This window comes from Aureococcus anophagefferens, assembly GCF_000186865.1.
Source record: "Aureococcus anophagefferens unplaced genomic scaffold AURANscaffold_5, whole genome shotgun sequence".
Taxonomy (NCBI): domain Eukaryota; class Pelagophyceae; order Pelagomonadales; family Pelagomonadaceae; genus Aureococcus; species Aureococcus anophagefferens.
Window position 1 is genome coordinate 2,800,042 of NW_008705565.1, and position 20,301 is coordinate 2,820,342.

The 20,301-nt window shown below is 72.3% G+C and overlaps 8 protein-coding genes across 8 annotated transcripts; 5 read left to right on the plus strand and 3 right to left on the minus strand.

The window, feature by feature from the left end:
* Nucleotides 1-548: 548 nt before the first annotated feature.
* On the plus strand, nucleotides 549-2,166 carry GLYM1 (hypothetical protein; the record flags this gene model as incomplete). Its single annotated transcript, XM_009036802.1, has 1 exon — nucleotides 549-2,166. The coding sequence occupies one exon, from the start codon at nucleotides 733-735 to the stop codon at nucleotides 2,140-2,142; it is 1,410 nt and encodes a 469-aa protein (XP_009035050.1).
* A 3,154-nt stretch (nucleotides 2,167-5,320) lies between these two features.
* AURANDRAFT_62864 (hypothetical protein) lies at nucleotides 5,321-7,935 on the minus strand (the record flags this gene model as incomplete). The annotated part of the gene is made up of 2 exons (XM_009036835.1): nucleotides 5,321-7,345; nucleotides 7,585-7,935. The coding sequence occupies 2 exons, from the start codon at nucleotides 7,933-7,935 to the stop codon at nucleotides 5,321-5,323; spliced, it is 2,376 nt and encodes a 791-aa protein (XP_009035083.1).
* A 2,814-nt stretch (nucleotides 7,936-10,749) lies between these two features.
* AURANDRAFT_71241 (expressed protein) lies at nucleotides 10,750-12,047 on the minus strand (the record flags this gene model as incomplete). Its single annotated transcript, XM_009036834.1, has 3 exons — nucleotides 10,750-11,189; nucleotides 11,342-11,862; nucleotides 11,998-12,047. Coding segments are annotated over 3 exons (1,010 nt in total), but the record flags the coding sequence as incomplete, so codon positions are not given.
* A 187-nt stretch (nucleotides 12,048-12,234) lies between these two features.
* AURANDRAFT_62866 (hypothetical protein) lies at nucleotides 12,235-13,029 on the plus strand (the record flags this gene model as incomplete). Its single annotated transcript, XM_009036803.1, has 1 exon — nucleotides 12,235-13,029. One exon carries the CDS (start codon nucleotides 12,235-12,237, stop codon nucleotides 13,027-13,029), a length of 795 nt encoding a protein of 264 aa, XP_009035051.1.
* Nucleotides 13,030-13,591: 562 nt separating this feature from the next.
* On the plus strand, nucleotides 13,592-13,888 carry AURANDRAFT_8051 (hypothetical protein; the record flags this gene model as incomplete). The annotated part of the gene is made up of 1 exon (XM_009036535.1): nucleotides 13,592-13,888. A coding segment is annotated over one exon (297 nt), but the record flags the coding sequence as incomplete, so codon positions are not given.
* A 2,358-nt stretch (nucleotides 13,889-16,246) lies between these two features.
* Nucleotides 16,247-16,636, minus strand: AURANDRAFT_6513 (hypothetical protein; the record flags this gene model as incomplete). The annotated part of the gene is made up of 1 exon (XM_009036516.1): nucleotides 16,247-16,636. A coding segment is annotated over one exon (390 nt), but the record flags the coding sequence as incomplete, so codon positions are not given.
* Nucleotides 16,637-17,766: 1,130 nt separating this feature from the next.
* On the plus strand, nucleotides 17,767-18,282 carry AURANDRAFT_15875 (hypothetical protein; the record flags this gene model as incomplete). Its single annotated transcript, XM_009036804.1, has 1 exon — nucleotides 17,767-18,282. A coding segment is annotated over one exon (516 nt), but the record flags the coding sequence as incomplete, so codon positions are not given.
* A 1,054-nt stretch (nucleotides 18,283-19,336) lies between these two features.
* AURANDRAFT_23512 (hypothetical protein) lies at nucleotides 19,337-20,286 on the plus strand (the record flags this gene model as incomplete). Its single annotated transcript, XM_009036805.1, has 2 exons — nucleotides 19,337-19,635; nucleotides 19,695-20,286. 2 exons carry the CDS (start codon nucleotides 19,337-19,339, stop codon nucleotides 20,284-20,286), a joined length of 891 nt encoding a protein of 296 aa, XP_009035053.1.
* Nucleotides 20,287-20,301: the final 15 nt, after the last annotated feature.

A 20,301-nucleotide genomic window follows, 5' to 3' on the forward strand; every position in this document is an offset into this window, starting at 1 on the left:
CGCGCGGTTTTTTTCGGTGCGGTGCGTTCAGGGGGGTGCGCGGCAATTGGCCGCGCCTCGGGGGGGGCGGTCGCGGCGGCGCGGCCGCCAGATGGCGCACTCTCGCGGGTTGAGGCAAAAGTGGGCACTCGGCCAGCAGGGCGGCTGTGCAGATCACAAATCGTGCGACGAGCTTCAAGGCGGTCAAAGGGGTTTGGTTGCCGCGCCGCCGGCCGGACCTACGTGAGGGACCAATCGCGCCTGGCGCTGGCGAGCCACTCACTAGTGCCACTAGTGCGAGCGCGGCTCGGTCCGCGCCCTGGGTTCGTCTATTTGGCTGCAGCTCCTGCGCCGTCCGAGCGAGTCGCGGCCTCCGCCTCCCGCTTGTGCGACCCCGTCGGGTCGCCGCCCCAACCGACGCGCGAACGGACTCCGTCACGCAGCGTGCAGCGCCCGAGCCAGGGAGGGGCGAGCACGCCGACGATTTGGACGACGTTGAAGCTATGATGAAGTTGCTACTGCGACTCGGCAATTACCCCATCTCGATTGCCGCTTCGCTGGCGCCAAGGAAGGCGTCCACCAGCGCCGAACGCGTCGCGCACATCGCGACAGCCGTCGCCTCGCCGCCGCGCGACGCGCGTCGCATCGCCGCCGCCAAAAAACCGCGCCTCCCCAGGTACCGCGTCCATCATCAAGTTCATCAGCCTCATCGCCGCCGCGGCGTCGACACCGAAGCCCTCGGTCACTCCCGACATGTCTGCCATGGCGATCAAGACCCACCCGGGCCTCAAGACGCTCGAGGAGGTCGACTCCGAGATGTACGAGCTCATCGAGCAGGAGAAGCGCCGCCAGTTCACGTCGATCGAGCTCATCGCGTCGGAGAACTTCGCGTCGCGCGCGATCATGGACTGCCTCGGCTCGTGCCTCACGAACAAGTACGCCGAGGGCCTCCCGGGCAAGCGCTACTACGGCGGCAACGAGATCATCGACCAGATCGAGAACATGTGCAAGTCGCGCGCGCTCGAGGCCTACCGCCTCAAGACCGACGAGTGGGGCGTGAACGTGCAGCCCTACTCGGGGTCGCCGGCGAACTTCGCCGTCTACACGGGCCTGCTCCAGCCCCACGACCGCATCATGGGCCTCGACCTGCCCAGCGGCGGCCACCTCACGCACGGCTTCTACACGCTCGACAAGAAGACGATGAGCCGCAAGCCCGTGAGCGCGACGTCCGTCTACTTCGAGAGCCTGCCCTACAAGGTGCACCAGACGACGGGCCTCGTCGACTTCGACGAGCTCGCGAAGATGGCGGCCATCTTCAAGCCCGCGCTCATCGTCTGCGGCGGCTCGGCGTACCCGCGCGACTGGGACTACGCCAAGTTCCGTGAGATCGCGGACGCGAACGGGTCGCTGCTCATGATGGACATGGCCCACATCTCGGGCCTCGTCGCGACGCAGGAGGCCAACGACCCCTTCCAGTACTGCGACATCGTGACGACGACGACGCACAAGTCGCTCCGCGGCCCGCGGTCGGGCATCATCTTCTTCAAGAAGGACGCGCGCGGCTTCGAGGACAAGATCAACAACGCCGTCTTCCCGGCCCTCCAGGGCGGGCCCCACGAGCACCAGATCGCCGGCGTCGCCGTCCAGCTCAAGGAGACGACGAAGCCCGAGTTCAAGGGCTACGTGCAGCAGGTGAAGAAGAACATCAAGGCCATGGCCGCCAAGCTCGTGGACCAGTACGGCTACGCGCTCGCGACGGGCGGCACGGACAACCACCTGCTCCTCTGGGACCTGCGCCCCGCGGGCATCACGGGCTCCAAGGTCGAGAAGATCTGCGACGTCGTCCAGATCACGCTCAACAAGAACGCGGTGCCCGGCGACGTCTCCGCGCTCTCGCCCGGCGGCGTCCGCATCGGCGCGCCGGCCATGACGACGCGGGGCCTCGTCGAGAAGGACTTCGAGGCCGTCGCGGACCTCCTCCACGAGGCCGTGCAGCTCGCGCTCAAGATCCAGGCCGCCGCGCCCTCGAAGAAGCTCGTCGACTTCTCCAAGGCCCTCGAGGGCAACGCGGAGGTCGACGCGCTCCGCGAGAAGGTCAAGGGCTTCGCGTCGTCCTTCGGCATGCCCGGCCGCCCCTTCGGCAAGTACAACCCCGAGCCGTGAGGCCGCGCCCCCCCGAACCGCGCCCGCCACCGACCGCCCCCGTCCTCCCCGCGGGCCATCGCGCCGGCCGCCCCCCCGCCCCGCCCCGTGCCCTAAACGCCGCAGCCGCTACGGGTCCCCCCGGCCGGCGGCCGCGCACGCGTCCCGCGCGCGCTTGTAGATCGCGTTGCAGTCCGTCGGCGCCGCGGGCACGCGCGCCGCGTCGAGGCGCCGCATGTGGCCCGGCCCGCCCGGCCAGGACTTGAAGAAGCTCTCGGCCGCGGGCGCGACGGCGACGAGGTCCAGCGCGCTGCAGTTCGCGGCGCGGAAGAGCCGCGCGCGCGCGCAGGGGTCGTCGAGGACGGCGCCGAGCGAGAAGCGGGCCCGGAGCCGGTCGAAAAGCGCCCCGAAGTAGGCCGCGATGCCCTTGCCGGAGACGACGCGGTCGTCGATCTCCTTGGCGCGCACGCGGAGCGCCGTCCGGTTCGCGTCCGGTAAGGCGTCGATTGCGTCGAGCGCCGCGAGGAGCGAGCTCTTGTTCACGGCGAGGTGCGTCTCGCCGTGGGCGAGGAGCGGGTAGTACCACTCGACGTAGTTCGCCTCCCAGAGGAGCACGACGGCGCCCAGCGCCCACAGGTGGTTCAGGTTCCGCGAGTACGAACCCGTCGTCTTCCCGGGCAGGTTGAGCACCTTCTGGTACCGCGTGTACTCGGGCAGGTCCACGAAGCCGCCGCGGTCCACGAGGTCCTTGGGCCGGTTTGCGGCGCGCGCCATGTCGCCGTCGTAGGGGTACGCGGCGCACGGGTGCCGCGCGGCGTCGCGCGGGCGGCAGCTGTGGCGCGAGACGCACCGGACGTCGACGCGGGCCGGCGCCGCGAGCGTCAGCGACGCGGCCTGGAGCCGCGCGTAGTTGCCGCCCTCCTCGGCGCAGAAGAAGGCCGCGCGCTCCGCGGCGGTGCCGTGGTCCGCGCGCGTCTCGACGTCCGAATCGTGGCTCGCGATCTCGCCGCGCCAGAAGACGCGGCCGTCGCGGCCGCCGTAGGGCCGCGCGTGCGCCTTGGCCAGGATCCGCCGCCGCTCTTCGTCCCAGGCGCGCAGGTCGAGGAAGTAGGGGTTGGGCGCGAGCACGCCGGCGTCGCCGTAGCCGTCGTATTTCGCGATGACGAGCACGGGGTGGCGCGCGAGCGCGTCGCCCTTGTTGTAGCCCTCGGCGCCGTAGATGAAGCGGTAGACGACATTCGGCGGGTCGACGCCCAGCGCCGCGAGGGACCCGACCATGGCGACGTGCTTGTTGTTCTTGTCCGTCGCGAGGAACCGTCTGTCGCAGTAGACGACGCCGTCGAGGACGAAGAGCGTGTTGTGGTAGCTGTGCTCCGGCCGCTCGATGAGGTCCTTGAGGTAGGCGAACGCGGCGTCCGCACTCTCCACGGCCGCGTAGCGCTCCAGCGACCGGTCGAGCTCGGCGTACATGGCACGAGTGCTGAAGGGCGACGCGACGCGCGCCGCGGCGGCGAGCCAGAGCCACGGCGCGGCGCGCGACGCCGCGGGCCGCATCGTCTCGAATGCGAGACCGTTTCAGGCGAGCGCCGGGAGGCAGCGCTCAGGCATCGATCGCAGAGCGGCGCATCATCTCAATATTTTTGCGCGCGTTTGACATTCTGGTCGCTTCAAGTTACCAAGTTTTACCGGACCAATGCACTGGGAATGCTTATGCGCAGCGCTCCAAGCAAACATCAGGAGCTGTCCGATGGAGCCTGTGCGGAGCCCTAGGCCTTGTGCGTGCTTAGAAACGCTGCCCAAGTAGGCCTTGCGCGCCGGCGAGCTGGGACCCCATGTCCAAGGTACATGCCGCGCCCGAAGGTGGGCAGTGCGGCACCTCGCTCGTTCAAATCTATGAGATGGTCAAAAGCCAGCTCGACCTCGAGGGCAACATGCCCGACGTCTTTTCGCGTGCGTGCGTCATGCTGGGCGTGTCGGCGGAGGGCCCGATCCTGGACCAGGCGGCGCGATGCCGGGCGGCGCTCCTCGGCGGCGGGTCGCGGCCGCGGCCCGCACCAGAGGACGTCGCGGAGGAGGCGCTTGTGTTGCATGTAGAGGGGCGCGTGTTGCATGTAGAGGCGCCTGTGCTCCCCGCGGTCACAAAGGTCGCGGGCGTGGCGGCGCCACAGCACGAGGAGATGGCGCGCGAGGCGACGGCGCGCGGCGACTCGAACGTCGTCGCGCGGCCGAAGGTCCAGGCGCACGCCGAGGCGCAGAGCCTCCTCGATCCCAAGGCCGTGCCGCTGGAAAATTTTATCGGGTCGAAAATAGTGATCGTTCGGCGCGGAGAGCCCGGAACGATTCACTTCGACATCCCGGAGGAGCTAAGGGCGGCGGGTGATCGCGAGTACCATTTCAAGTTGACAAGCGGTTCGGTTGGTATAGCCTACGAGGGTCCAATCAGCACGCATTACTTGGGATTCGGCGATAATCAGCGACGCATGCCTGGCACGATCAAATTGGTGGCCGCCGAAGCAGCAACCCCGATGCGAGTAGTTCGCCGGCGATACATCGGTCTCGCAGGTGAGGAACCTCCCATCGTCTTCGAACCTAACGGTGCCGCGATGCATCATGGGAATGGTCTCATGTTGATTGGTTCCAAAACAGCCGATGCGAGCTACGCCTTTGATCACCGTCAATGGACTATCAACGATGATGGCACCATCTCCCTCACGAAAAAACCTGAGATGGTCATCGGCCATGAACTGCCCAGGGATGACAAGCAGTCATCGCCTGATTTTGTTGGCAAGATGAGCACAACCTCGCTGGAGGGCGGCTGGTGCAAGGTTGAATTTTGCACCTGTCTACCCTGTATTCTTACAGGGGTCCAGTGGAAAAGCTATAACAACAAAGCTCTCGGCCCGGATGTCATCGAAACGACGGGTCGTACTTGTTCCTTACTGTGCCTTCCTTTTTCCCTTTTCCCGAATCCATACCGCGAGCGCCGAGTGCGCGTCCCAATGACGAACACCTTCATGCACGATACAAACACCAGAGACGTGCTCCTCTATGACTCGTCTTGCTTTAACGGAAAGTGGTGTGCCAATGACTGTTTTCACTACTGCACCTTTCGCCTCTCGCCGCGATGCTGATGGAAGATCTATTTAATCCGAGTCGGATCGAAAATAATGGTCGCGGGCGCGGGCGCCCGCGCCCCTTCCTAACTAGCAGCCGGCGCGTAATCGAGGTAGAAGCCCGTCTCGGGTCGGGGCACTGGCAGCTGGGGCCGGTCCGGCGGCGTCCGCGGCCCCGCCCGCAGCCGCGCGAGCTCGCGCTTCAGCGCGGCCTCGCGGCGCTCGAGGTCGCGGCGCGCCGTCGCGGCCGCGCCGGGCCTGACGGCGGCCGCGACGGCGGCCTCGGCGACGACGTCGCCCGCGCGGTCAAAGTCGGCGACGAGCGCGCCGAGGTCGTCGTCGCCCCCGCCGAGCGTCGCCGCGTCGCCGAAGCAGAGGAGCAGCGACCGCGCGCGCGTGATCGCGACGTTGAGCCGGCGGAAGTCGCCGAGGAAGCCCCGGCGGCCCTCGGCGTTCGCGCGGACGCAGCTCACGAGGACGACGTCGGCCTCGGAGCCCTGGGCCGCGTCGACGGTCGACACGCGGCAGCCCGAGCCCGCGAGCGCCGCCGCGAGGAGCGCGCGCTGCCCCGCGTAGAACGTGAGCACGGCCACGGACGCGCCCGTCGCGGCGGCGGCGCGGCCCGCGGCGGCGACGAGCGCGGCCTCGCGCGGGTTCGCGAGCGCCGCGCCGTCGCGCCGCTCCGCGCCGGACGCGACGTCGACGAGCGCGCGCCGCGCGCCGGACGCGAGGCCGAGCGCGCGCGCCGCGGCCGCCGCGACGTCGCCGTCGCCGGGCCGCGCGCCCGTCCGGAGCCGGCCGCCGTACCAGCGGCCGCTCGGGAAGGCCGCGATGGCCGGGTCCATGCGGTACTGGATCTCGAGCATCGCGGGTTCGGGCCAGGCGCCGCGCCGCGCGGCCGCGAGGCGGGAGAGCATGGACCGGTCGAAGCCCGCGCGCACCGCCAGGGGCGAGACGACCGTCGCGGGCAGCTGGCACTGGTCGCCGACGAGGAGCAGCCGGCCGCTCCACGCGAGGTTCTGGAGGCAGGCGAGCGTCTCCGCCTCGACCGACTGCGCCGCCTCGTCGACGACGGCGACGTCGAAGGCCCCGCTCCGCCGCACGAGCGACGACCCGCACGTGCCGAGCGTCGCGAAGACGACGCGCGACCCCTCGACGAACTCGCGCGCGAGGTCCGCGCCGCGCGCGCGCCGGACCGCGTCGTCGTGGACGTCGTGCGCCGCGCACCACCGCGGCGCGACGCGCCGGAGCCAGCCCGGGTCCTCGTCGCCCGCGCGGACGCGCGCCGCGAAGGCGTCGCCGACGGTGTAGGCGAACCGCGCCGCGCGCGCGGCCGGCGCCGCCTCGTCGTCGACGAGCGACGCGCGGACGCCGACCAGCGCGGCGTCGAGCGCCGGGCAGCCGCGGAGCACGCGGTCGAAGGTCACGGTCACGGCCCGGTTCGACGGCGCGGCCACGAGCACGCGGTAGCCCCGCGCGGCGAGGCGCAGCACCGCGGCCGCGACGAAGGTCGTCTTGCCCGTGCCCGGCGGGCCCTGGACGACGGCGACGGCGCCGTCGTCGACCGCGGCCAGCGCGCGCGCCTGCGACTCGTTGAGGGCCGCGGCCGCCGCGGCCGCCGCCGCCGCGACCGCGTCGTCCTCGACGGCGCGCGCCCCCTCCTCCTCCTCCTCGACGGCGCGCGCTTCCTCATCCTCCTCGACGGCGAAGCCGTCGCGCGTGACGAACGCGTCCTCGATGTCGTCGGCGAGCTCGTCGCCTCCGAACGCGCCGCCGCCGCCGCCGTCGTCGTCGGCGAAGCGGACGTGCGTCGCCGCGCGGCCCGTCACGAGGCCGTCGAGGAACCGCGGCCAGTGCCTCCGCGCGAGCGCCGCGTCGACGCGCTCCGCGGGGAGGCTCGCGCCCGCGTCGCGGCAGCGCCAGCCGTCGCCGACGAGGTCGTCCCAGGCGTCGCAGAACCAGAGGCTCGCCGCGAGGACGGAGACGGCGCGCGTCCCGGGCGCCGTCTCCGCGACGACGCGGCCCGCCGTCGCGACGGCGTCGCGGCCCCGGCGGAGCGCGACGAGCGACCCGGGCCGCGCGTCGCCGAGGCCCGCGACCTCGAGCGCGGCCTGGGCAGGACAAGAGTGCGAAATTCCCAACTTCAAAGGCTCCTCTCTCGGCCGGTTTCCACTCGTTTCGGCTGATTTTTGGACGAGCGATCATCTCTCGGAACGGTCTCGAAGCGTGGATGCTTTTCCTGGAACGCGCGCGCGCGGAACACTCACGTTGAAGCGACGTTGAATCACTCTTGTCCTGCCCTGAGCGCGGCGAGCTCTCCGTCCTTGGCGTCGGGGCCGGCGGCGACGACGGCGCACGGCCGCTCGCCGCCGGCCCGGAGCGCCTGCGCCATGGCCGCGCGCGCCTCCTCGTAGACGCCGGGCCGGAACGACGCGGTGTAGGCGGCGACGGTCGGCCACGTCTCCGGCAGCGGCGCGACGGGCGCGAGCCCGAGGCGCGACCGGCTCTCCGCGGCCGGCGCGGCGACGTCGTCCAGCGGCCAGCGCAGGACCCAGTGCTTGAGGTCCGCCGGCGGCGCCTTCGCCCGCCGCTTCCCGCCGCCGCCGCCGCCGCCGCGCCGCGCCGCGCGCCGCGCCCGCTCCGCGCCGCCGAGGAGCGCCTCGTCCTCGTCCCCGTCCTTGCGCTTCTTGCGCTTCGGCATGTGGCGCCGCGAGCCTTTAGCTCCGTCGAGCGCCGCGCATCTACGAGCAAACGCCTTCTACGAGCAGGCGCCTCGAGCTAGCAGCCGTGTCGTCGTGCGGCAGGAGTCACGGCTAGCCAGTCGCCCCCGCCGGGTCGACGCTGCAGTAAAGATGCTTTGCGCAGCCCCCATATGCATCGATGATGGCGCCGTGCGGATCCTCGTGCTTGTCTCCTAGCCTAGCCTCGCGCAGCCCACGGTGATCGATGACGATGGCGGCCGCGCGGATCCTCGTGCTTGTCGTCGCCGCAACCATGGCCGAGGAGGGCTTCCGGCTGCACCGCGGCCCGCGCCACGCCGCGCTCTACGGCGAGTACCGCGCCGCGCGCCGGCGCTGCGACGCGCGGCGCCTCTGGCGCCCCAAGGTCGACGTCTGGCGGAACACGACCTTCGCGCGGCAGCCCGGCTGGCTCTACCGCTACCACAACGACACGCCGTCCTGGCAGGGGTGCGCCTACGGCGGCGACCGCGTGGCCGTCGCGCCCTGGGCCGAGAACCTCGGCGCGCGCGGCGTCCGCTTCTGGCGGCTCCTCGTGGCGGCGAACGGGCACGAGCACCGCTGCGCGGCGCGGCGCTACGCGCCGCGCGTCGTCGACCCGGCGGGCGACCCGAGGGGCCCGGCCCGCGGCCGCTGGGCGGCGCCGCGGCTCGAGGAGTGCGCCGTGGCCGTCGCGGGCGCCGCGGGCGCCGAGGGGAACACGACGTGGACGTTCCAGCGCCTCGCGCCGCTCGTGGGCGTCGGCGGCTACGACTGGCACGGCGTGGCCTGGGACGGCGTCGCGGACTTTGGGCCCGCGGACGTCGACGCGTGGTTCGTCGGCGCCGTCGCCGAGGACGGCGCCGCGCTCGGCTTCCCGCCCGTCCACGTGCACCACGCGCACGCGCGGCGGCGGTCCGACGCGCGCGGCGAGGCCGACGCGGTCCCCGGCGGCGCCGAGGCGTCGGGCCCGCTCGTCTTCGAGGCGCACGCGGACAGCAACTGCGCCGGCGGCGCGGGCGCGAAGCCGCTCGGCGCGCCGGGCGACGGCGGCGCGGGCTGCTTCCTGCGGGCGCTGCCGTCCGGCGTCGCCGTCAAGGTCGACGCGCGCCTCTTCTTCGACGCGCACCTCAACGACGCGCGGCCGCGGGACAGACTCCGGCCGCTGCGCTTCGGCGCCGAGGTCGCGCTGCGCTGGCACCCGCGGGACCGGCCCCGGCGGGCCGCGGCGCTCGCGACCCTCGGCAACTTCGGCGCGCCGCACGACGGCGACGCCGTCGGCGAGCTCCGGTTCACGCTCGCGCACGGGCGGACGGACGCGCCCGCGGTCTACGCCGTCGCCGGCGTCGTCGGCGGCAACGTGTTTCGGGGCGCGGGCGGCGCCGCGGAGGTGCTCGACGCGCACGTGCACACGCACCAGCGCTTCGCGGTGTGGAAATCAACCACCGGTTCGGGACGTCCCGACCAAACTTTGAAATTCTCTAGCTCGGCCAAAACGAAGTCGATTCGGCTGATTTTTGGACGGATCGATTGCTCTCAGCAAGGTCTCGAAGCACGGTCGAAGCGCTTGCATCGAAACTGTCGCATACGCGCACATTGAAGTCGGGTTGAATATTTGATTTCCACACAGGCGCTTCGCGGCGAGCGCGTACGTCCTCGCGGGCGGCGATCGAAAACTTCCCCTACGTGCCGCCGCTCCCGGCGCCCTACGCGCCGGCCGTCGTCGACCGGCCCGCGCTCGACGCGCTCCGCGCGAGGCTCCTCGCGGAGCCGGCGCTGCGCTTCGCGTCGTCGCGGCCGGGCCTCGACGTCGTCGCCGCGGGCGACGGCGCGGCGCCGGGCGTCTACGACCGCCACGCGGAGCTCGGCCGCGCGCCGGGCGCCCCGTGGGTGCTGGCGGACGGCGACCGCGTCACGGCCGTCTTCCTCGACGACTACGGCGCCGCGGCCGCGGCCGCGGGCCGGGCGCCGGCGCCGGGCGACTTCTCCGCGTCGATGGCGGGCCTCGTCGCCGGCGACGCCGCCGTGTCGCCCCAGCACTACATCCTGCGGCTCACGCTCGCGGCGCTCGAGGGCGAAGCCGGGTCGGGCCCGCTGCGCCGCTGCTGCGTGCAAATCAACCGCCGGTTCGGGACGTCCCGGCCAAACTCTCGAGCTCGGTCACATCGACGTCGATTCGGCCGATTTTTGGACGGATCGAGTGCTCTTATCGAGTTCTCGAAGCACAGCGGATGTGTCAAAACATTCGAATACGCTCACATTGAAGTCGAGTTGAAGATTTGATTTCCACGCAGGCGCTGCTGCTGCGTGCCCGTGGAGTTGAGCGTCGCCGCGGACCCGGCCGGCGCCTACTACGCGGCCATGGCGCGCGCGCGCGAGTTCGCCGCGACGCTCACGGCGGAGGGCCAGGCCCGCGCGCGGGCGCTGCCCCTGCCCCACCGGCCGTCCAACGCCATGGGCGCGCACCCGGGCGCGGAGGTCGCGGCCAGGGCAGCAAAAGAGAGCGAAATTCCCAACTTCAAAGGCTCCTATCTCGGTCGTTTTCCACTCGCTGCGGCTGATTTTTGGACGAGCGATCATCTCTCGGAACGATCTCGAAGCGTGGATGTGTTTTTCGTAACGCGCGCGCGCGGAACACTCACGTTGAAGCGACGTTGAATCTCTCTTGTCCTGCCCAGGTCGCGGCGAACGTCACGTTCCTCCGGTCGCCGCTTCCGAACGCGCCGGGCGCGGAGCTCTGGGTCGTGCGCAGCGACGACTGCGACTACCACGCCAACTGCGGCTGAGGGGGTCTAATATATTGTACACACGCAGGTTCGGGGGGCGGGGCGGGGGGGCGGGGAGGGTCCCTACTGCACGTGGCACCGGGAGCCGCCGGCGCCGCCGGGCTCGCCGGGGTCGCCGAAGGGCTCGCTCTCGAGGCTGCTCTTGTCGACGACCTCGAAGTCGGTCCTCGACGGCGACGCCGGCGGCGACACCATGACGAAGGACGGGCTCGCGGGCTCCGCGGCGGCCGCCTGCGCGCGCTCGAACGCGGCCGAGATGGCCGCCGCGTCGGGCCCCCGGCGCCGCGGGTCGTCGGCGCCCGGCGGCGGCGCCGCGCCGCCGGGCGCCGGCGGCGGCGCCGCCGCCAGCGGCGGCGGCCGCGGCCGCGGCGCGAAGGGCGGCAGGTCGCCGTCGGCGCAGGCGCGGGCCCACTTGGCCGACGTCACGGGCGTCGCCTCCGGCGGCGAGCCGCCTGGGCAGGAAAAGAGTGTGAAATCTCCAACTTTGGAGGCTCATATCTCGGTCGTTTTCCCCTCGTTTCGGCTAATTTTTGGACGAGCGATCATCTCTCGGAGCGCTCCCGACGCGTGGATGCTTTTTCAGGAACGCGCGCGCGCGAAACACTCACGTTGAAGCGAACTTGAATCACTCTTTTCCTGCCCTGCGAGCTGCAGGGCGCCGTGTACCACGCGTGCGGTTCGCCGAATTTCGAGAGGCCGGGCCCCAGGTCCGCGAGGATCCACATCTTCTGGCGCCAGCGGTAGAGCGTCATGGCCGAGCCGACCTTCTTGTAGGCCGCGGCGCCCCGGTAGCCCCTCAGGTGGTGCCGCTCGTAGCGGCCGTCGACGGCGCCGCTGCCCGAGTCGCGGATCTCGTAGAAGGGCGACGGGTCCGGCCGCGGGTCGCCGCTCCCCCGCGCCATGCCCTCGGGCCGCGCCGACCCGACGAAGGTGAGGAGCCGCTCGCTGAGGCTGCACCAGCCCTCGTAGGCGCCGGGCTCTGCGACGCGCGCGCGCTCGCGGCCGCCGTCGAGCTTGATGGCGTCGACGCGCACGACGACGCCGGCGGGGATGTCGCAGAGCGGCGCGGAGCTCAGGGACGCGCCGGACCGCACGCGCACGCTCCGGCCCGTCGTGCGGTAGTACCTGGAAATTTTTTGAAAATGAGGTCGTGTTCTTCGGCGAGCGGTCGCGGCCGGGTAGGGGCAGCGCGGGCGGGCGCGGCGGGGCGGCGCGGGGGCGGGCGCGGCGCGGCGGGAGGCGACGGGCGCGGCGACGCACCCGAGGCACGGCGGACCCATGGGAGAGGCGGGCGCACAGCGGAAGGAAGAACACTGCGAAGCTTTTGTGTCGAGGCAAAAACACAAATGACGGCACATTCGCTGGCCAAAGATGAGCAACTGCTCAACCGGCTCGCGTGCAGAGTGATGATGATGGGCAGCCCGATGAAATAATGCAGGCAACGCTGTCGTCGCATACGAGAAGGACGTATGCGACGGTCTGACCACCTTTGACGACATGGACGACGACGACGGCGACGGCGACGACCCTACGATTATCATCGACGTGTCGGCCTGGCCAAGAGTGTCCTTCGCCCGCGCGGAGGAGCGCCTCTTCGAGGCGGACGGCGCGCCGGCGGCGTCGTTCGACGCGGCCGGCGCGCGCGGCGAGGCGGCCTACGCCGCGGCGTTCCGCCGGGCCTTCGCCGCGCTCGGCGCGGCGCCGGAGGACGCGTCGGTCGTCGCCGTCGCCGACGTCGTCCGCGACGGCGCGGCGCGGGCCGCGTGCGCCGCGGCGGCGCTCGGCGACCTCCGCTGCCGCCGCGCGGCCGCGGCGGGCGCGGCCTGGTGCGGCCTCCTGGGCCACTGCACGCAGGTCGAGCCGCAGGTCGCGCTCGTCCGCGCCGGTGGCGCGTGGACGGCCGCGCCCATGGAGGACGGCGCCGTCGACGCGGCGCGCGCCGTCGCGGCCGCCGACGGCACGGCCGCCGCCGCCGCGCGCGCCGTCGTCGACGCCGTCCGCGCCTTCCCGGAGAACGCATCGCGCTACTACGGCCGCGTCGTCGTCGTCGACCAGGACGGCGGCGACGACGCGCGCGCCGTCGCCGCCGCGCTCGCGGACATGGCCCCGGGCTGCTACAAGGTCGCCGTGCGCGCCGCGCCGCCGGGCGCGGCCCTCCGCGGGGCCTTCTGGCTCGACCACTTCTCCCGCCGGGGCGCGGGCGGCGGCTACCTCGCCCGCGAGGCCTTCGACGACCTCGTCGCGGGCCCGGACGGCGCCGCGGGCCTCGCGCGCCGCTTTGTGGATTATTAGGGACGAGAATACCACGCCGTCGGGGTCTCGTTTTAAACACCTTCAAAAACATGTGGACGCCGTCGGGGTCTCGTTTTGAACGCCTTCAAGTTGAACTCAATTTGCCACAAGCAGAATATTAATCGCCTTCTCAGGGTGCTCTCCGATGCTCCGGCGCGCCATCTCCACGACCGCGAGCTTCGACGTCCGGCGCGCCATGTCCGCGGCCGCGAGCTACGACTTCATCCGCGTGAGCGGCGTCGGGACGAGCGCCGCGGCGCTCGTGCTCGACCGGCCGAAGAAGCTCAACGCCCTCGATCTGGCCATGGTGCGCGAGGTCGCCGACGCCCTGGCCCGCGTCGAGGACGCCGCCAAGGCCGGCGGAAACTGCGCGACGCTCACGGTCACGGGCGCGGGCGGCAAGGCCTTCTGCGCCGGCGGCGACGTCAAGGCCGTGCGCGCGTCCGGGCTCGCGGGCCCGGCGCCCGGCGGCGACGAGCCCGACTACCTCCGCTTCTTCCGCGAGGAGTACGCGCTCAACGCCGCGCTCGGGCGCCTCGGGGCCGCCGGGAGCCCCGTGAAGCAGGTGAGCGTGTGGGACGGCATCGTCATGGGCGGCGGCGTCGGCCTGAGCGTCCACGGCCGCTTCCGCGTCGCGACGGAGAAAGCGCTTCTGGCGATGCCCGAGTGCGCCATCGGCCTCTTCCCGGACGTCGGCGTCTGCCACGCGCTCGCGCGCATGCCCGGCGGGTCCGGCGCCTACGCGGCGCTCACGGGCGCGCGCCTCGGCGCCGCGGATCTGCTCTTTTCGGGCTTAGCGACGCACTACGTGCCCTCGGAGCGGCTCGCCGAGGCCGCGGCCGCCGTCGCCGCCGTCGACGGCGCGCTGCCGCCGGCGGCCTTCGACGCCGCCGTCGACGCCGCGCTCAACGGCGCCGGGAACGGCGCGACACCGCCGGGCGAACACGCGCTCGCGGACCACGGCGAGGTCATAGACGCGGCGTTCGGCGGCGAGGCGACCGTCGGCGCCGCGCTCGCGGTTTTGGACGGCTTCGCGGCGGGCGGCGACGGCTTCGCGGCGAGTGCCGCCGCGGCCGTGCGCGCGGGGTCGCCGACGTCCGCCGCGCTGTCGCTCGAGCTCGTCCGCCGCGCGGCCGGCGCGAGCCTCGCGGACGTGCTCGCGGCGGATTTTCGAGTCGTGAGCCGCGTCGTCGGCGCGCGGCCGCCGACGTCCGACTTCTACGAGGGCGTCCGCGCGGCCCTCGTCGACAAGGACCGGACCCCGACGTGGCGGCCGCCGCCGACGGACGCGGACGTCGCCGCGCACGTCGCGCCCCTCGAACCGGGCGCCGAGCTCGCGCTGCCGTGAATCGGGGCCTCGTAGGACGAACGGGGCGCTAACGAAGGGGAGGTCACGCGAGCGCCGCCGCGAGCGCCGCCGCGGCGCCGAGGGCGACGGCGAACGCCGCGAGGCGCCGGGGCCGGAGCGCGGCGTGGAGGAACGAGGGCCGTTTGCGGCGCGGCGCCGGCTCCGCGCCCGGCGGCCCGTCCTTGGCGCCGTCGAAGCCGGCGGCGTCGACGGCGGCGTTCGCGTTCGCCGCGAGGCCCGCGACGGGCGCGGCGAGGAGCAAGGCGGCGCAGAGCGCGGCCGCGGCCTCCCCGCTCCCCCCGCCGGCGGCCGCGCGCCGCGCGCCGAGGGCGCCGAGCGCGGCCGACGCGGCGAGCGCGGCGGCCGCGGGCCAGCGCCAGAGGCCGTTGGCGTCGTCGACGAGCTGGCGGCCCTCGTCGAGGCGCGAGTCGTCGGCGGACTCGCCGCCGGCCGCGGGGCCGGCCGCGCGGAGCGCGGCCGCGAGCGCGAGGGCGTGCGCGGCGAAGAGCGCGGGCGGCGCGAGCGCGAGGGGCGGGCCCGCGGCGAGCGCGAGGCGCGTCGCGAGGCTCGACGCGGACGCCCACGCGCAGGCCCAGGGGTACCTGGGCAGCAAAAGGGTGATTCAACGTCGCTTCAACGTGAGTGTTCCGCGCGCGCGCGTTCCGGAAAACGCATCCACGCTTCGAGACCCTTCCGAGAGATGATCGCTCGTCTAAAAATCAGCCGAAACGAGTGGAAAACGGCCGAGATAGGAGCCTTTGAAGTTGGGAATTTCGCTCTCTTTTGCTGCCCTGAGGGGTACGCCGCGGCGCCGTTGCCGGGCGTCTCGTCGCAGCGGAGGTCGACGGCGTCGCGCGCGTAGAGCGCGACCTGGGCTAAAAAGCCCGCGCAGGCCACCACGGGCGCGGCGGCGGCGGCGCACCGGAGCACGCGCGCGCCCGGCGGCGCGGCTAGGACCGGGGCCGCGTCGCCGTCGTCGCCGCCGCCGTCGGCGGACGCGGCCTCGTCCGCGGACTCGGCGTCGCCGACGCGCAGGGGCTCGACGCGGCTTCGCCGCGGCTCGTCGGCCGGCGGCCGCCGGCGCCGCGCGGCGACGCAGCGGAGGCACGCGTCGTAGGAGCTCGGCCACGCCACGGCGAGGCCCGCGACGTAGAGCTGTAAGGGCGTCGCCAGGCCCGCGAGGCCCGCGCTCAGCAGGCCGAGCCAGCGACAAGTCCAGCGCGCGTCGCCGAGGGCCGCGAGGCCCGCGGGGCCCGCGCCGGACGGGCCGACGAGCGCCGCGAGCCACAGGGGCAGCAGCATCGCGCCGAGGACGCGCGAGCTCAGCGCGTCGAGGAGCCGCGCGAAGGCCGGCGCCGCGGACGCCAGATCCGTCTTCGCCGCCGACGCCGCCGCGGAGAGGCGGAAGTAGGCGTCGACGCCGTCGACGGCGGCCGGCGGCGGCGACCGCCGGGCGTCGCAGGCGTCCTCCTCGCGCTTGCCGTCCTCGGGCGGCGACTCGCCCCGCAGGCTCCGGACGAGGGCGTCCCGGTCCAGGAGCGGCGCGCCGAGCGCCTCGTCCGCCATCACGCGCTGGACCCGGGCCGAGAAGGTGGGCGTCCCGTCCGTCACCTGGGGCGCACCTCGAAGGACTTTGCTCGTGCCAACTTGTGGCAATTTATAATACTTCAAAACTTCAAAGTTTGCTTCTGGAATTAGCTCGGTGCCGCGGGCGGCGCCGCGCGGTTTGCCTCAGGAGCCGCCGAAGACCTTGGAGAGGAGGCGGTTCGTGCGGGAGCCCGGGTCGTCGACGTAGACGTCCGTGAGGCCGTCGAAGGCGGAGACCTCGAGCATGACCTGGAGGTCGTTGCGCTGGAGGTTGAGCTTGCGGAGCTTCTGGAGGCGGATGAAGGACCGCGGGAGCTGCGTGAGCTTGTTGTTGTTGAGGAAGAGGAGCTCGAGGGACGCGAGGTAGCCGAAGGACTCGGGCAGGCGGCTGATGGCGTTGAAGTCGAGGTAGAGCTCCTTCAAGTTCACGAGGCGGCCGAACTGCTCGGGCAGCGTGCCGAGCTTGTTGACGCCGACGCTCAGGTGCTTGAGCTGCGTGAGCGCGCAGACGCTGTCCGGCAGGCGGCTCAGGGCGTTGTCGTAGAGCTGGAGCGTCTGCAGGTTGCCGAGCATCTGCGTGCCCTCGGACGGGAGCTTCGTGAGCTTGTTGAAGCTCAGGCGCAGCGTCCGCAGGTTCGCGAGCGCGCCGAGCGTGTCCGGGAGCTCCGTGAGCGGGGATCCTGGAGCTCGAGGCTCTCGACGCCGGGGCACAGCATGAGGAAGCCCTTGGGCACGGCCTTGAGCTCGCCGTTGTTGAGGTCGCACTTCTTCTCGTCGCCGATCATCACGGCGACGACGGCGTTCTGCTGCTCGGCGCTCAGCGCCCCGAACCACTTCTTGTCGCCCTTGAGCATCTCCGACACGCGGTCGATCTGGGACCGCGTCGCCGTCGGCGGCTTGGACGTGAAGAAGCTGCCCCGCCGCTCCGCCATGGTCGCCGCCGGGCGCTATGCACCGCGGCGCCGCGAGGCGCGGAGCGCGAGGCGGGGCGGACGCCGGGTCCCGGGGCCGCCGCGGGCGAAACTCACGGCCGTCCGCGCGCCGACGGACACGAGCACGGATGTTTGGCCACCAGGTCCTCGGGCAAGCCCCGTGGGACGCGAGTATCATCTCGTATCCCCACGGTGCCGGATGCTTGAACTCGTTGCCGAAGCAACTAATGAGCCCCTCGACGACGCTCTCGTAGCCGCTGCAGCTCGTGCGACGACGCTCTCGTAGCCGCTGCGGCTCGTGCGACGGCGCTCTCGTAGCCCGCGCTGCAGCTCGTGATGGCGACGCCGGCGGCCTGGGCCGTGGGCCTGCTGCGCCTCGGCTCCGTGCCCTTCGCCGTCGCGCTCGTCTGGGCGTCGATCGCGCCCGAGGCCGTCGCGCCGCTGCGCCAGGCGCTCGTGGCCCTCGCCGGCGCCGTGCTCGCCTTCGTCGGCGGCGCGCAGCAGGCCGCCGCCGTCGCCGACGGGTCGCCCGCGGCGGCCGCGCTCGTCCCGGCCGGCGTCGCCGCGGCGCTCGTCGCCGCGGCGGCCGCGTGGCGGTGCGCGGCCGCGCCCGACGACGCGCCGCGCTGCGCCGAGGTCCTCGCGGCCGCCTACGCGGTCCAGGCGTGCCTCGAGGCGCGCCACCCGGCGTGGCGGCATCGCGCGGCGCTGCTCGTCGCCGCGCGCGCGCCGTCGATGGCGCTGGCCGTCGCCGCGCTCGGCGCCTGCGGCCGGCCCGGCGCCGCGGGCCCGGCCTTCGTCGCCGCGGTCGCCGTCGCGGCCCTGGGCCGGCCGCGGCCGGCGCGGCCGCGGCGGCCCGCCTTCGACCGCGTCGTGGTCGGTTCCGCGAACCCGGTCAAGGTCCGCGCCGTCGCGGCGACCGTCGCGGACTACGGCGACGTCGTCGCCGCGGGCGCGCCCGTCGGCGGCTTCGACGTGGCCTCGGGCGTCGCGGACCAGCCCGTCGGCCTCGACACGGTCGCCGCGGGCGCGCGGGCGCGCGCGGCGGCGGCCCACGCGCGGGCCGGCGGCGGCGCCGCGACGCTCGCCTTCGGCCTCGAGTCGGGCCTCTTCGAGGTCGCCGGGCGGCACCTCGACGCGTGCGTCTGCGACGCCTTCGACGGAAACTCGCACAGCCTCGGCGTGTCCTGCGCCTTCGAGATCCCGCCGGACGTCCTCCGCCACGTCCTCGACGACGGCATGGACCTGTCCCAGGCGGCGAACGCGTCGGGCCTCGCGCGCGACGCGAAGCTCGGCGCCAAGGGCGGCCTCATCGCCATCCTCACGCGCGACCGGGTCACGCGGACCGACTACACGGCCCAGGCCGTCCGCATGGCCCTCGCGCCCGTCGAGCACCGGCTCCCGCCGCCCCGGGAGGCGTGAACGCGCGCGGCGTGCGGAGATGCGTGGGTAAGTGCACGCTGTAGGATCCTCTTAGTATTCGGAGTCGCGGTAGCTGCGCCAGAACGCAAGCACGTGCGTGAAAACGTCTTCAGGTACCTCGACGAAGAGGCGCTCGTGCGCGCGCACGCTCGACGGACCACGGCGGCGGAGCCTCGGCAGGTTCCGTCGGAACGCGAGGAGGGCGGCGCGCGGCTGGGCCACGTGGGCATCCCAGCCCCCGGCCGCGCGCACAGCGGCCAGGAAGTTGTACGCCTCGACGTTGTACCGGGTATGGGGCTCGAGCCAAGGGAATTCATGATATTCTGCAACGCCCGCGTGCACATCGACCGCGTCGAGCCGAGCGCCCCGACTGAGGAGGAGCTTACACATTTTGCTTTTGTTGAAGAAAGCAGCGGCATTGAGTGGTGTCCCGCGCCGGGGTCGCACCCCGTCACCGCGGCCTCGAAGTACCACATGCCGTTGGCCGCGATGCGTTCTCTGCCGTAGCCTTTCGTCGCGCGCCTCTGTTCGAGCACCCGCATAGAGCAGGATTGCCGCAGCGGCACATTGGCCATTTGACGCGGCCATGTGCAGTGGCGTAGCATTGCAGAAAGTGTTTACATCAGCGTCGTGTTGTATAAGCCACTTGATCGCAGAGCACCAACCATTACACGCGGCTTGGTGCAGGCGTGTCTTTTGAGTACACTCGTCCCACATGTCCGCGGCTAGGTCCTCTTTTCTGAGGTACGTACAGCCCGGATTCAGGAAGTGAAACACACATACCGCGTCCACACCACCAGGCGCGCCCGAGGCGAACCATTTTTTCATTTGATCGAGAAAGGCCGTTCCATGATCTAAGATATTCCCTTGGTTAGCAACTCGTCCACGTTCCATGCTGCGTTCAAATCACGGCAGCCGCCTACAGTTTCGGGTTAACATGGCGAAGGTGAAGAATTGGTGAACCGCGCGGGCATGGAGGCTACGTGATGAGCAAAGGGAGCTAGAGTAAAGCAGAGCCATGGGCGCGCCGCGACCGCTCCACGTGGTCACCGCAATCCTCGTCGGCGCCTACCTCGGTCGGCGCGGCCTGCGCAAGGGGTCGCTGAGCAAAAGCGGCGCGATGGCGGCCTTCGCCGTGGCCGTGCTGACCTGGGGCAGCGGCCCGCGCTTCGGCATCACGCTCATCGCCTTCTACCTCTCCGGCAGCAAGCTCTCGCGCGTCGGCGCGGCGACGAAGATGCGCCAGGACGAGGCGGCGACGGAGGGCGGCGCGCGCGACGCGGCGCAGGTGCTCTGCTGCTCGCTGCCGGCGGCTGTGTCGAAACTGTCGCATATGCGCACATTGAAGTCGGGTTGAAGACTTGAATTCCACACAGGCCGGCGGCGCTCGCGGCCGCGGCGTACCGCGCAGAGATCGGCGACGACGCGCGCACAGACCTCACCGCCAACACCCGCGGCACCATGCTCGTCGCGCGCTTCGTCGCCTTCTTCGCCGTCTGCGCCGGCGACACCTGGGCGTCGGAGCTCGGCTGCCTCGCGGCGGCGCCGCCGCGGCTCGTGACGGCGCCGTGGCGCGTCGTGCCGCCGGGCACGAACGGCGGCGTGACGCTCGCCGGCACGGCCGCGTCGGTCGCCGGGGGCGCCTTCGTCGGCGTCGTCCACGGCCTCGCGGGCTTCGCGACGGTCGGCGCGTCGGCGGCCGGCGCGCGCGCCGAGGTCGCCGGCCTCGCCGCGCTCGGCGCGGCCGCGGGGTTCGCGGGCTCGCTGCTCGACTCGGTCCTCGGCGCGACGCTCCAGCGGACGAGCTTCGACGACGAGAAGCGGTGCGTTGCGCGGCCGGAGCGCTCGGACGCGCGCGCGCTCTGCGGCGCCGACGTCCTCTCGAACCACGGCGTCAACCTCGCCTCCGCGACCGCCGTCATGCTCGCGGCGCCGGGAGCCGCGCGGTGGTGGCTCCTCCGCGCTTAGTAACATATCCCGCCA